Source organism: Erythrolamprus reginae, chromosome 11, assembly GCF_031021105.1.
Source record: "Erythrolamprus reginae isolate rEryReg1 chromosome 11, rEryReg1.hap1, whole genome shotgun sequence".
In the NCBI taxonomy this organism is placed as follows: domain Eukaryota; kingdom Metazoa; phylum Chordata; class Lepidosauria; order Squamata; family Dipsadidae; genus Erythrolamprus; species Erythrolamprus reginae.
In genome coordinates, this window is record NC_091960.1 from 11,191,953 (window position 1) to 11,206,298 (window position 14,346).

The 14,346-nt window shown below is 42.9% G+C and overlaps 2 protein-coding genes across 4 annotated transcripts in view; one reads left to right on the forward strand and one right to left on the reverse strand.

The window, feature by feature from the left end:
- LOC139173994 (IgGFc-binding protein-like) overlaps positions 1-14,346 on the forward strand; it is an 842,349-nt gene that overhangs the window by 177,368 nt on the left and 650,635 nt on the right. The window lies entirely within an intron of this gene.
- The window catches only part of LOC139173948 (IgGFc-binding protein-like), a 92,276-nt gene that overhangs the window by 10,753 nt on the left and 67,177 nt on the right, over positions 1-14,346 (reverse strand). For both annotated transcript variants that reach the window (XM_070763918.1, XM_070763919.1), the window contains exons 17-18: positions 7,330-7,900; positions 2,585-2,784 (exon numbers count right to left, since the gene is read on the reverse strand). In XM_070763918.1, the coding sequence (XP_070620019.1) occupies positions 2,585-2,784; positions 7,330-7,900 (771 nt within the window). The remainder of the gene's footprint in view (positions 1-2,584; positions 2,785-7,329; positions 7,901-14,346) is intronic.

Below are 14,346 nucleotides of genomic sequence, written 5' to 3' on the forward strand. Positions count from 1 at the left end.
CATTCAGTTGCCATCTTTTTTTGGCTTTGTTTTTATTTTTATTTTTTAAAAAATGTTTGTTACTGCACATGCGCAAGCACACAAAGCACACGGGCGCCCACAAGGTGTGCCCACACAGCGCAAGAGGGAGGGAACTGGCAACGAGGCAAGTTGAGACCTATCCTTGCTTAAAAGGATGGCCTGTCCATCTAAACCAGGGCGGGCCAATCTTTGCAACTTTAAGATTCATGGACTTCAATTCCCCGAATTACCATGTCGGCTTAACAAAAAACAGACTTGGCTGGGGAATTCTGGAAACCGAAGTCCACAAATCTTAAAGTTTCAAGGCTGGATAGCCCTGATCTAAAACTACTTTTTAGGGGGGGGGGGGTTATCAAAAAATAAACCCAGCAATGCTCTTCTCCATCCTTCCTTCCTTACACTAACTCTGCAAATACCTTTTCTGTTCAGACTCTGTGATGGTTTCCAGTTGGGAAAAGAAGCCCTTCTAATCATTGCAACATTATTGGACTTTTGCATATTTATTAAAACCTATGGCCCACCCCAATACACAGCCAAAGGAAGGGATGGGGCCGTTACAAATTCTCAAACAAGGACATGTAGATTGCAAACAGGAAACGCTGGGTTGCTTACTTTGCAGTTCAATATTTTTATCACACCTCTAGTGCATCTGTGCATCGGAGCAGAAGAGCTTCCGGTCCCTCTTCTCTTGGCATCGCTACTTAGGGAATTTGTTTAGAGAATTTATATTGCTGCCTATTCATGCAGGACAACTCAGGGCAGCTTACAGAATATAAAACCTCATATAAAACAGTAAAACTAGTAAAAGAAAATGTCACCTAATATATTAATATGATAAAATCACCCATCGCCCCCCTGCCCTCACACAAGCCATTTAATGGGATCCATCCAGCTGGAGTGAGGGCCATTATAATATCTGGGGGAATGATGCTCCAGGAGAGGGGGCCACCATGGAAAAGGCCCTCCTTCTGGGTCCCACTAGGTGTATCTCCCTAGGGGCAGTGATGGCGAATGTTTTTTTGTTTCACGTGCCAAAAGGGGTGTGTGTGAGTGTGCTAGCATGTGTGCACATGCCCACGCCCCTTCCCTCTCCTTCCACGCATGCGCACACCCACATGCCCACATCTCTCCCCCCACGGCACATGTACACAGGCCTTTCTGAAGCCCAGTAGGTTAAAAAAATGCCCAAACCGGAAAACCGGAAGTTCAGCAAAACACACTTCTGGTTTCCTGTTGTGGTAATTTTTGCACTCTGGAGAGTTCAGAGAAGCTTCCTGAAGCTCCGGAGTGCAAAAAACTGCACAACGGGCAAACCGGAAGTGTGTTTTGCTGAACTTCCGGTTTGTCCGTTGAGCGATTTTTTTTTGCCTCCAGGGCTTCAGAGAAGCTTCGCTGAAATGTCTGTATTTTAAATATTTTTATTGATTTTATAATATAAAACACACACACAACATATAACAAGTGCTCAGTGATTAGTGCCCGCCACCAAACAACATCCGCACCCTTCCACCAAAATGGGGGCATATTTTGTATATACCGTTTTTAACTCAAGATTAATGCAATATATCTATTTACATATTATAAAGTGATTCCAATTTACTCCTTGTAGCTTGGTCTCCAATTCTACTGACCACATGTCCTCTTACCTTGTCCCATCAGTTCCCGCAGATCAGTTTCATTGGCCGAATTCATCCTCTTATCCATAATCTCAAATTGAATATTATTATTATTATTTTATTATTTATTAAATTTGTATGCCGCCCCTCTCCGTAGACTCGTGCCACCATGTGCCAGTACCAATTTTGTAATGTCCATTTTGTCACAGCCTTCCAACCTAAGACTATTACCGCCTGAGCGCTTTCTATCACTGCTTTATTTTATTTATTTATTTATTATTAGAGTTGAAAGGGACCTTACAGGTCATCAAGTTCAACCCCCTGCCTGAGAAGGAAATCCTACAGCACCCCAGCCAAATGGCAGTCCAATCTCCTCTTGAAAATGTCCAAAGTTGGGGAGTCCACAACCTCCGCTGGCAGGCCGTTCCACTGGTTGATCGCTCTCACTGTCAGGAAATTCTTTCTTATCTCCAGGTTGAATCTTTCCTTGGTCAGTTTCCAACCGTTGTTTCTCGTCCGACCCTCTGGTGCCCTGGAAAACAGTGTGTCCCCCTCCTCTCTGTGGCAACCCCTCAAGTACCTGTATACAGCTATCATGTCCCCCCCCCAGCCCTTCTTTTTACTAGACTATCCATGCCCAGTTCCAGCAACCTTTCCTCATTTGACCTGGTCTCTAGTCCCCTTATCATTTTAGTTGCTCTTTTCTGCACCCTTTCTAGAGTCTCTATATCTTTTTTGAAGTGTGATGACCAGAACTGGATGCAATACTCCAGGTGCGGTCTGACCAGGGCCTTATAGAGTGGTATTATTACCTCTCTGGTCTTGGAGTGTATCCCCCTGTTCATGCAGCTTAGGATTGCATTGGGACCCTCAACATTTCCTGCCTCCCTATATATACTATAGCTCTGCACATTCATGAAACAGCTAAGGACACTTCTGGTACCAACCTTCATGTAGCGTCCGTCGTGTACACAACCACAGTTGTCCAGGGATATGCATTTTTCCCCATCAGAAAAGTAGCCATCATCGCACTGGCAGCCTTCAAAGCATTTCTCAATACATTGGATGGGAGAAGATAGACCAGCACAGGTAAAATCACAGGATCGGGTACACAGCTCATAATGGCTGTTAGGGGAGCAAGTTAAGGCTGAGGAAAGAAGCAGAATTAGAGAACTTCAATCTAAAATATCCATTGTTCTCCTGCTTTGAGCAAAGAGGTAGCTTAACCTGCTTTCCACTGAGGACCTGTATGCTGCACGAGTCAAAAAGGGGGCTGTGAAAATTTTTACCAGCCCCTCGCATCCTAGAGATAAATAGTTTCAACTCCTACCCTCAAAACAAGGCTATAAAGCACTGCACACCAAGACAACTAGACACAAGAACAGTTTTTTGCCCCCAAATGCCATTACTCTGCTAAATGAGTAATTCCTTCACCACTATCAAACTATTCACTAAGGCTGCATTACTATCACCATTAGTCTTCTCACTATTAGTCTTCTCGCTATTCTCACTACAGTGGTACCTCGAGATACGAGTTTAATTCGTTCCGGACCTGGGCTCTTAAGTCGAGCAGCTCTTATCTCGAACGACTTTTCCCCATAGGAATTAATGTAAATAATTTTAATTGGTTCCAGCCCTCAAAAAACTCACAAAGTTAGTCTAAATTATGCAGAAAGACATGTTTTTAATGAAGAAATGTACATGTACATATAAATGAATAATGAAGTTTCTTTCACTTAACTTGTAAACTTTCTTAAACTTTTAAATTTACATATGTTCAACTTCTCTGCCACCCAATCCTGTAGGACAGAGGTCCCCAACCCTTTTTGCACCAGGGACCGGCTTTAAGCGATCAAGAGAGGAATGGGTGAATGAATGGACGGAGGGTGGGAAGGAAGGAAGGAAAGAGGGAAGGGACAGGAACAGAGGAAGGAAGCAAGGAAACTTATGAAAGGGGAGAGTAAGAGAGGAATGAGTGAAGGGAGGGAGGGAGGGAAGAAGGTGGGAAGGAGAAAGAAAAGAAGAAATAGAGGAAGGGAAGGTAAAAGAGAGAAAGAAAAAGAGCAAGAAAGCAAGCAAGCAAGCAAGCAAGCAAGAAAGAAAGAAAGAAAGAAAGAAAGAAAGAAAGAAAGAAAGAAAGAAAGAAAGAAAGAAAGAAAGAAAGGGGGAAGGGACAGGAACAGAGGAAGGAAGCAAGGAAACTTATGAAAGGGGAGAGTAAGAGAGGAATGAGTGAAGGGAGGGAGGGAGGGAAGAAGGTGGGAAGGAGAAAGAAAAGAAGAAATAGAGGAAGGGAAGGTAAAAGAGAGAAAGAAAAAGAGCAAGAAAGAAAGCTGCAAGCACCACCTTTTAAAACACGCGCGCCGCTTCGCAGCTGTCTCCTGAAGCCGAACGCGGAAGTTAGCGTTTGGCTTCAGGAGACAGCTCCTTGGCGCTTGTATCTCGAATTTGGGCTTGTAAGTAGAACAAAAATATCTCTCCCCTCCCAGCTCTTATCTCGAGTTGCTCTTAAGTAGAGCAGCTCTTATGTCGGGGTTCCACTGTATTAGTCTTCTCATCATTCCTATCACCCATCTCCTCCCACTTATGACTGTATGACTGTAAATTGTTGCTTATATCCCTACAATTTATTTATTTATTTATTTATTTATTTATTGATTGATTGATTGATTGGATTTGTATTCCGCCCCTCTCCGTGGACTCGGGGCAGCTAACAACAATGATAAAAACAGAATGTAAAAATCCAATACTAAAACAGCTAAAAACCCTTGTTATAAAACCAATCATACATACAAACATACCATGCATAAATTGTAGAAGCCTAGGGGGAAAAGAATATCTTAGTTCCCCCATGCCTGATGGCAGAGGTGGGTTTTGAGGAGCTTACGAAAGGCAAGGCGGATGGGGGCTGTTCTAATCTCTGGGGGGGAGTTGGTTCCAGAGGGCCGGGGCCACTACAGAGAAGGCTCTTCCCCTGGGCCCCACCAAACGACATATTAATATTGATTGTTTCCTGATTGCTTATTTGAATAGAATAGAATAGAATAGAATAGAATAGAATTTTATTGGCCAAGTGTGATTGGACACACAAGGAATTTGTCTATATTGGACACAAAAGGAATTTGAACCCTATAACAACCATTATGATTCTTGACAACCGTGTCTTGTCTTTTTATGTACACTGAGAGCATCTGCACCGAAGACAAATTCCTTGTGTGTCCAATCACACTTGGCCAATAAAGAATTCTATCCTATTCTATTCTATTCTATTCTATTCTATTCTATACTGCCCTGTACTGTACTGTACTGTTCTGTTCCGTTCCGTTCCGTTCCATTCCACTCTACTCTATTCTATTCTAATGGCACATATAATAAGGGATGAACATATACATTGCCCTTATCTAATATGGCCAAATTGACTAACTTAATGGGATCCTAAGCCTAATTTCAAAACTCTTCATAGAAGATCAGGTTCTATCTTTAGTAAGAGATACTTTTCTCTTTTTCATGTAAGAAAGAAGAAAGGAGAGGGTGTCAATAATAATAATATAGGATGTCCATATAGAAAAGGATAAATGTTGTCCATATAGCCACTTGATTATTAACATAGTCAAGTTGATCTTAACTATGACATCATAGGCTTCCTACATCTCCATCCACCATGAGATGCCAATAGATCACTACGAAAATACGATCCTCAGTAGAAAAAGATTTACCTCTCCCGTGCTAAATGAACAAACGCTAAGGAGGCTTTTTGGCATAATAAAATAGCGGCAAGCGGAGCTATCTTTATGCTATCGGAGAAAGGTGAAAAGCAAAGATAAATTAGACTGCCATTGGCTGAGCTGGTCATATCACAAAGAGGATAAATCTGGCAGAGAAGACAAGGCAAGTCACAAGAAAAAGGAGTTCACTGATTTCTACCCTTATGTGTCATCAAATCATTTTAAGGTCAAACTCTTTTTAACCTTTTGAAAAGCACTCAAGACCTGGGATAATGTGAATTTTTCTATTCTATTCTGACATTCTGTTCTATCTTTTATTTTATTTTTATTTATTTATTCATTGTTATTTATTTATTCATTTGTCCAATACACAAATACATAGGAAGAAAAATAGACATGTAGTAATATATATATAAGGGTAAAGTGAACCTAGAGGAGAGGATATATGAAAGAAAGAAAATATATATGATAAGTGAGAGAAAGGAAAGACAATTGGACAGGGGACGAAAGGCACACCAGTGCACTTATGTACGCCCCTTACTGGCCTCTTAGGAACCTGGAGAGGTCAATCGTGGAGAGTCTAAGGGAGAAATGTTGGGGGTTAGGGGTTGACACAATTGAGTCCGGCAATGAGTTCCATGCTTCGACAACTCGATTGTTGAAATCATATTTTTTACAGTCAAGTTTGGAGCAGTTCGTATTAAGTTTGAATCTGTTGCGTGCTCTTGTGTTGTTGCAGTTGAAGCTGAAGTAGTCATTGACCGGTCATTGAAGCACCTTTCTAAAATTAGTTGCCTATATGGTTTTCTTCCCCTTCCCCCATGATGGTGAACCTATGGAATGCATGCAGTAATGGGCAGCCAAAATTTTTACTGCCACACTGTGGGTGTGACTTATTTTGCGGGTGTGGCTTAATGGTCATGTGACTGGATAGGAGTGGCTTGCCGGCCATGTGATCAGGTGGGAGTGACTTGAACGATCATCATCATTCAAGTGAACTGTCAAGTCCTCGACTTACAACCTTACCAGTGTTGCTCACTGGGGTGAGAAATTGCTTCGCGTTTCCTGTGCCCTCCTTCCTGGGTCACCTCCCGCCTCAGGCTGGGTAGCTAGGCAAATGGGTGCTGCCAGGAGCATAAATGTTGCCAGCGCCGCTTCCACCCACGTCTTCTGCTTGCACCTCAGTTGGGAGGTGGCCGCGTGAGGCTGGAGGGGAGCCGGGAAGGAGAGAGGGAAGCTCATCCGAGGCCAGCAAGGAGGAAAGAGGAAAAAAGCAAGGAGCACAGATGCAGCAGCAGCAACAGCAGGGGGAAAAAAATGAGAGCTGAGCCCAGACCAGTAATCCAGGAAGTGACAGCCGCTGATCAGCTGGAGCTGCATACTCATCTTCATTTCTGCCGGTGGAACTGCATTCCACCTCGTCCTGCCTGCTGCCAACCCCCGGCCCTACCCCATTTAATTTTTCTAATGTCTTCCGATAACCCTTGACTTATGACTATAACTGAGACCAGAATTTATGTGGCTAAGTGTTGCAGTTGTTATGTGAAACAATCGTACCCAATTTTATGATATTTTTGCCATATTTGTTGAGCAAATTATGGAGTCAGCCAGCAAATCTGGCTTTTTCTATTGATTTTGCTTGTTGGAAATATCGACTTCATCCCCTTTTCCTGAAAATTGCAATTACATGATCCAAGATTCTGCAATGGTCCTCCATTATGTACCCCATGGGACAGATCCAGCCCCTGGGCCTTGAGTTTGACATACTGTTGTGAGCCACCCTGAGTCTACGGAGAGGGGTGGCATACAAATTTAATTAATTAATTAATAAATAAATAAAATAAATCCCTGGTCTAGAGATATTAAAGAGAACTGGGGGAATGAGAGACATTAGCAAAGGAATAAAAGGATCCTAAACAGGTCTAGATCAGTGGTTGCACATAGATATATCCCTTTTTTCAACTCACGGCAAAAGGCAGCTGTCCTCCAGCTCTTGATAATGGCTCCAGCTGCTTGACACACGGCGACGTAGGCCTGCAGGCTTCGGCAAAGAGCTTCTGTGGCTCCATGAGCAGCACACATCTCGTACAGGCAGAGATTAAAATACTCTTCAGGCTTCACCAGGAGATGGCAGGCTTTAAAGGGGCCTGAGGAGGCCTTGATCAGCCCACAAGAGCTCTCCCCCTGATACGGCCTGATCTGAGGAGCGGTGCAGGAGGGACAATTCTGCCGGCAGTCATCCGAACAACCGAGGCGTCCCGACGACACTTTCCAGGAGACCCCAAACGTGGTCACATTGGTGGTGAGGGTTCCGTCAGGCCGTTGGAATTCATCTCCCCTCTCCCCGTTGAAGTTGCCACACAGCCCACATACCTGTCCTTGGTACGTGCTAGGGATGACCACAAGGATGAATTGGGAAGAGTCATAGAGAACTCCGAACCCAAAGTCGGTCTGGACCACAACGTTCTTCCCGTCTTGATAGATTAAAATTGATCTCCTCTTTATCGTGAGTGGCAGGGTATGGATTTCTTCATTCACCTAAGAGAAAAATCCATGGGAGATTTAACTGACATGAAGATTTATTATTTTTAAATTTTTATTTCTTCCACCTTTATTGCTTTCATAAACAGAGGTGGGTTCCTACTGGTTCTAACCAGTTCTTTAGGAGCGTTAGTAACTCAGCAATTACATCGCATTGCTGGTTCTGTTAGTGTCTCAATGGGGGCCGCCATCTTGTATTTTTTTTTATTATTATTATTATTATTATTATTAATTGGATTTGTATGCCGCCCCTCCCCGCAGACTCGGGGCGGCTAACAACAGTGGTAAAACAACATGAACAATCCAATTAATAAAAACAACTTAAAATCCCTTATTATAAAAAAACCAAAAAAACAAACATACACACAAACATACCATGCATAACTTGTAATGGCCTAGGGGGAAAGGATAACTTAACTCCTCCATGCCTGGCGACAAAGGTGGGTCTTAAGTAATTTGCAAAAGACAAGGAGGGTGGGGGCCTTTCTAATCTCCGGGGGGAGTTGGTTCCAGAGGGCCGGGGCCGGCACAGAGAAGGCTCTTCCCCTGGGGCCTGCCAAATGACATTGTTTGGTCGACGGGACCCGGAGAAGGCCAACTCTGTGGGACCTTATCGGCCGCTGGGATTCGTGCAGTAGAAGGCAGTTCCGGATGTATTCTGACCCAATGCCATGTAGAGCTTTAAAGGTCATTACCAACACTTTGAATTGTGACCGGAAACCGGTCGGCAGCCAGTGCAGGCTGCGGAGTGTTGCAGAAACGTGGGCGAATCTAGGAAGCCCCACGATGGCTCTCGCGGCCGCATATGCAGAAGCTATTTTTTTAATGCTGTGAGCACGCATTGCACAAAGCCCTGAATCAAAGCCACTGCTGTTCATAAGTAAGTCAAAGTGGTGAACATACATAATTCTTCCTCCTATTTCTCACAACAACTCCCCTGTGGAATGGATTGTATTGGGACAGAGGGACAGGCCCAAAGTCACTCAGCCAGGTTTCACGACTACGTCGGGACTAGAACTCACCATCTCCTGGTCTCTAGGCCTGCACCTTAACCACTAATCCAAACTGTCTCTCTTGAATAGACAGATGCAACCCACCTTCACATGTTCCCAGGGGGAAGAAAGACACAACGAAACCAACTCCAAAGAGCAAATAACATGTTTTCATTAGTGTCAGCCTCAGAAAAATATCCTAATTCCTCCCCTCAATTGATTTTAGACCCCCACCCTGAGAAAAAGAATAGAACAGAACAGAACAGAGTAGAGTAGAGTAGAAGAGAGAAGAGCAGAGCAGAGTAGAGTAGAGTAGAACAGAACAGAGTAGAGTAGAACAGAACAGAGCAGATCAGAGCAGAGTAGAACAGAACAGAACAGAACAGAACAGAGTAGAGTAGAACAGAGCAGAGCAGAGCAGAACAGAGTAGAGCAGAGTAGAACAGAGCAGAGCAGAGCAGAGCAGAACAGAGTAGAGCAGAGCAGAGCAGAGCAGAACAGAACAGAGTAGAGTAGAACAGAGCAGAACAGAACAGAGCAGAGCAGAGCAGAGCAGAGCAGAGCAGAGCAGAGCAGAGCAGAGCAGAGCAGAGCAGAGCAGAGCAGAGTAGAGTAGAGCAGAGCAGAGCAGAACAGAACGGAGTGGAGTGGAGTAGAGTAGAAGAGAACAGAACAGAACAGAACAGAATTCTTTATTGGCCAAGTATGATTGGACACACAAAGAATTTGTGCTTATGCTCTCAGTGTACATAAATGGAAAGATATATTTGTCAAGAATCATGGGCTACAACACTTAATGATTATCATAGGTACAAATAAGCAATCAGGAAACAATCAATATTAATATAAATCGTAAGGATACAAGCAACAAGTTACAGTTCTACAATCATAAGTGGGAGGAAAAGGAGGATAGGAAAAATGAGAACATTATTAGTAATGCAGCCTTAGTGAACAGTTTGACAGTGGAGAAGGAATTATTTGTTTAGCAGAGTGATGGTGTTCGTGGGAAAAACTGTTCTTGTGTCTAGTTGTCTTGGTGTGCAGTACTCTATAACTTCATTTTGATGGTAAAAGTTGAAACAATTTACTGTATGTCCAGGATGCGAGAGGTCAATAAATATTTTCACAGCCCTCTTTTTGACTCGTGCAGTATACAGGTCCTCAATGGAAGGCAGGTTGGCAGCAATTGTTTTTTCTGCAGTTCTGATTCTCCTCTGAAGTCTGTGTTGGTCTTGTTGGGTTGCAGAACCAAACCAGACAGTTATAGAGGTGCAGATGACAGACTCGATAATTCATCTGTGAGAGCTTTTTACTGAAACTGTGGTGGGTGAACGATGGTATTCTTGCATTTAATTTGCTATGAGATAACCATGTGTCAATCTTTTTGCTCTTCACTGTACAATTCTCTCTCCAGGATCTTGACAATGTTTACATTTTTAAAAAAGACATTTTTTTTATTTATTCATTTGTCCAATACACAATACATATGGAAGAGAATAGACATAAAGTAATATATATAAAGATAATATGTAAAAATAGAGGAGAAGATATATGAAAGGAAGAAAATATATATGATATATGAGATAAAGGAAAGACAATTGGACGGGGGATGAAAGGCACACTAGTGCACTTATGTACGCCCCTTACTGACTTCTTAGGAACCTGGAGAGGTCAATCGTGGAGAGTCTAAGGGAGAAATGTTGGAGGTTAGGGGTTGACACTATTGAGTCCGGTAATGAGTTCCATGCTTCGACAACTCGATTGTTAAAGTCATATTTTTTACAGTCAAGTTTGGAGCGGTGAATATTAAGTTTGAATCTGTTGCGTGCTCTTGTGTTGTTGCGGTTGAAGCTGAAGTAGTCATTGACCGGTAGGACGTTGCAGCATATGATCTTGTGGGCAATACTTAAATCGTGTTTTAGGTGCCGTAGTTCTAAGCTTTCTAGACCCAGGATTGTTAGTCTATTTTCGTAGGGTATTCTATTTCGAGTGGAGGAGTGAAAGGCTCTTCTGGTGAAATATCTCTGGACGTTTTCAAGGGTGTTGATGTCCGAGATGTGATATGGGTTCCAGACAGATGAGGTGTATTCAAGGATGGGTTTGGCAAAAGTTTTGTAGGCTCTGGTGAGTAGCGTGAGATTGCCAGAGCAGAAGCTACGTAGGATCAGGTTAACAACTCTAGGAGCCTTTTTGGCGATATTGTTGCAGTGGGCTTTAGCACTTAGGTCGTTTGATATTAGTATTCCAAGGTCTTTTACATGATGGGAGGACTCCTCCCTGTTGAAGGCTTTTGTCTTCTTTTTGTTTTTATTAGCAGTGCAATTTTCTTCACGAAGGGGGAATCTCTCCCTCGAGGAATTTAAAGAATCTGTCTCCCTTATATTGCTGTCTTCAAGCTGCTTTGCAGAATTTAGAAAGGACATTTGCACTCAGCTCTGGTTGACACTCCTTCATACAACTTGAGCCGTTTCTGCACTATTCATTTAAAACGTCTTCGGAGTATCACTCAGCCATCACCGAAGTGATGTAGAGCCTGTCTGCGTGACTGTTATTTGGGCACAACGAAGGTTGGATGACTTTAGAAGATGCTATAAATCTCCCGCATGGAAATGACCTTGAAATCTCTGATTCCAAGAGCTGCGAAGGGCTTCCTAGCTCCATGAAAACATCAAGTAGGTAGAAAAAATAAATCGACAGAAGGGGGAGACAGACTCTACTGATTTGCAAGTCTTGAAATCTGATGAACGGGCTACACGAACAGCTAAAATCAGCGTCCATTGATGATGAATAGCATGGAAATCCTCTCCTACCACCGGTATCACTGTGGGAAACTGAAATTGTTAAAACCACAGGGTGCTTGCTATCAATGGTGGATAAATGCACCTTATATATTTATTTGCTTGTTTTCTCCAATGCACAATAATACACAATGAGGGTCATAGAGGATATAATCAGGTTGAATGTATTAAAGGGAGAATAGAGGAGAAAATAAAAGAGTGAAATATAACTATGAGAGAATAGCAGAAAAAGGTATAGGGATAGAAGAGAAGATATAGGAGATATAGGAGAGACAATAGGACACGATAGGCATTCTGGTGCACTTATGTACGCCCCTTACTGTTCTGTCGGCCTCTCTGGTAGAATCCTCCCAAAAATGCACAGGTACAAATTTCAGACACACACACATTTGAAAATTCAAAACAATGTTCTTTATAATGAAAATTCACTTAAACTAAGCCCTCTTTTGGTAAAGCAAAGAGCACTCATCTCCAAACAAACTGGTAATTTGTACAAATCCCTTATCAGTTCTGTGATACTTAGCTTGCAGCTGTGAGGCAATTCACAGTCCTTCTTCTTTCACAAAGTGAAACACACTTTGCTCTGGTTTAGTTTCAAAGCGGGGAAAAATCAGCACCCAAAAAGTCAAAGTCAGTAAAGCAGTCACGAAACACAACGATCAGATAATCCTCCACAATGGCCAAACCCACAGGCTGCTATTTATAGCAGCCTCACTAATTACCACAGCCCCACCCAACCACAGGTGGCCTCATTTTCTTTGATAATAATCTCTCACTTGTTGTTGCCTATGCATCGCTCTCCACATGCATGGCTGTATCATTAACTCTTGTTCTGAATCCAAGGAGGAGCTGGATAATTGATCTCCTTCTGAGCTGTCTGCCACACTCTCCTCCTCCCTGTCACTCATGTCTTCTTGGTCAGAGGAGCCTTCATCAGCAAATTCCACCGGGGGCAAAACAGGCCTGCAGCATGTGGATGTCTCCCCCACATCCACAGTCCTTGGGGCAGAAGCAGGGCCAGAGCTATCCACAACACTTACTGACCTCTTAGGAACTTGGTGAGGTCAACCATGGATAGTCTAAAGGTAAAGTGTTGGGGGTTAGGGGATAATAATACAGAATCCGGTAATGAATTCCATGTTTCGACAACTCGATTACTGAAGTCGTATTTTTCAAAGTCAAGTTTGGAGCGGTTAATATTAAGCTTGAATCTGTTGTGGGATCTTGTGTTGTTGTGGTTGAAGCTGAAGTAGTCTTTGACAGGCAGGACGTTGCAGCATATGATCTTGTGGGCAACACTTAGATCATGTTTGAGGCGTCTTAGTTCTAAGCTTTCTAGACCCAGGATTGTAAGTCTAGTTTCGTAGGGTGTTCTGTTACGGGTAGAGGAGTGAAGAGCGTCAGAAGTTAGGAAGGGGTTCCAAATTTGAGAGGGCCTTACAATCTCAGCAAGGGGATGCCGTGGCTCAGTGGCTGAGCTTGTTGATCAGAAAGGTCGGCAGTTCAGCGGTTCGAATCCCTAGTGCCGCGTAACAGAGCGAGCTCCTGTTACTTGTCCCAGCTTCTGCCAACCTAGCAGTTCGGGACCATGTAAAAAATGCACGTAGAAAATTGGGGACCACTTTGGTGGAAGGTAACAGGGTTCCGTGGCAGCCACATGACCGCAGAGACATCTTCGGACAGCGCTGGGTCTTTGGCTTTGAAATAGATGAGCAGTGCCCCCTAGAATCAGGAACTAGCACATATGTGCGAGGGGAACCTTTACTTTACGATCTAAGCAGTGGATATATCTTACAAGGTTTCTCACTCAATCTTCTTGGATTCATTACTGATTCTTTACACCAGGGAAAGAACTAATATCAGAAGCTAACCTATAAAGCCCTTCATGGCATCGGACCAGAATATCTCCGGGACCGCCTTCTGCCTTCTCTGGGTCCCGTCGACTAAACTATGTCATTTGGCGGGACCCAGGGGAAGAGCCTTCTCTGTGATGGCCCCGGCCCTCTGGAACCAACTCCCCCCGGAGATCAGAATTGCCCCCACTCTCCTTGCCTTTCGTAAACTTCTCAAAAGCACCTCTGCCGTCAGGCATGGAGGAAATTGAAATATCTTCCCCAGGCCTATATGATTTATGTATGGTGTGTTGTGTGCATGTTTTTTAAATTATGGGTTTTTAACTTCGTATTATTAGATTTGTATTGTACATTGTTTCTATCACTGCTGTTAGCCGCCCCGAGTCTACGGAGAAGGGCGGCATACAAATTAAATAAATAAATAAACAAACAAACAAACAAATAAATAAATAAATAAATAAATAAATAAATAAATAAATAAATAAATAAATAAATAACTAAATAAATAAATAAATAAACAAACAAACAAACAAACAAACAAACAAACAAACAAATAAATAAATAAATAAATAAAATTATCTAGGTGTAAGAGATTTATACTCTGTTGGACATGTGCAACAGCATCCTCACACTTTAGCAATAGCACTTAGACTTATATATCACTTTATAGTGATTTACAGCCCACTCTAAGTGGTTTACAGAGTCAGCATATCGCCCTTAATAATCTGGATTCTCATTTTACTGACCTTAGAAGGATAGAAGACTGAGTCAACCTTGAGACTGTCAGTGTCGAACTTCTG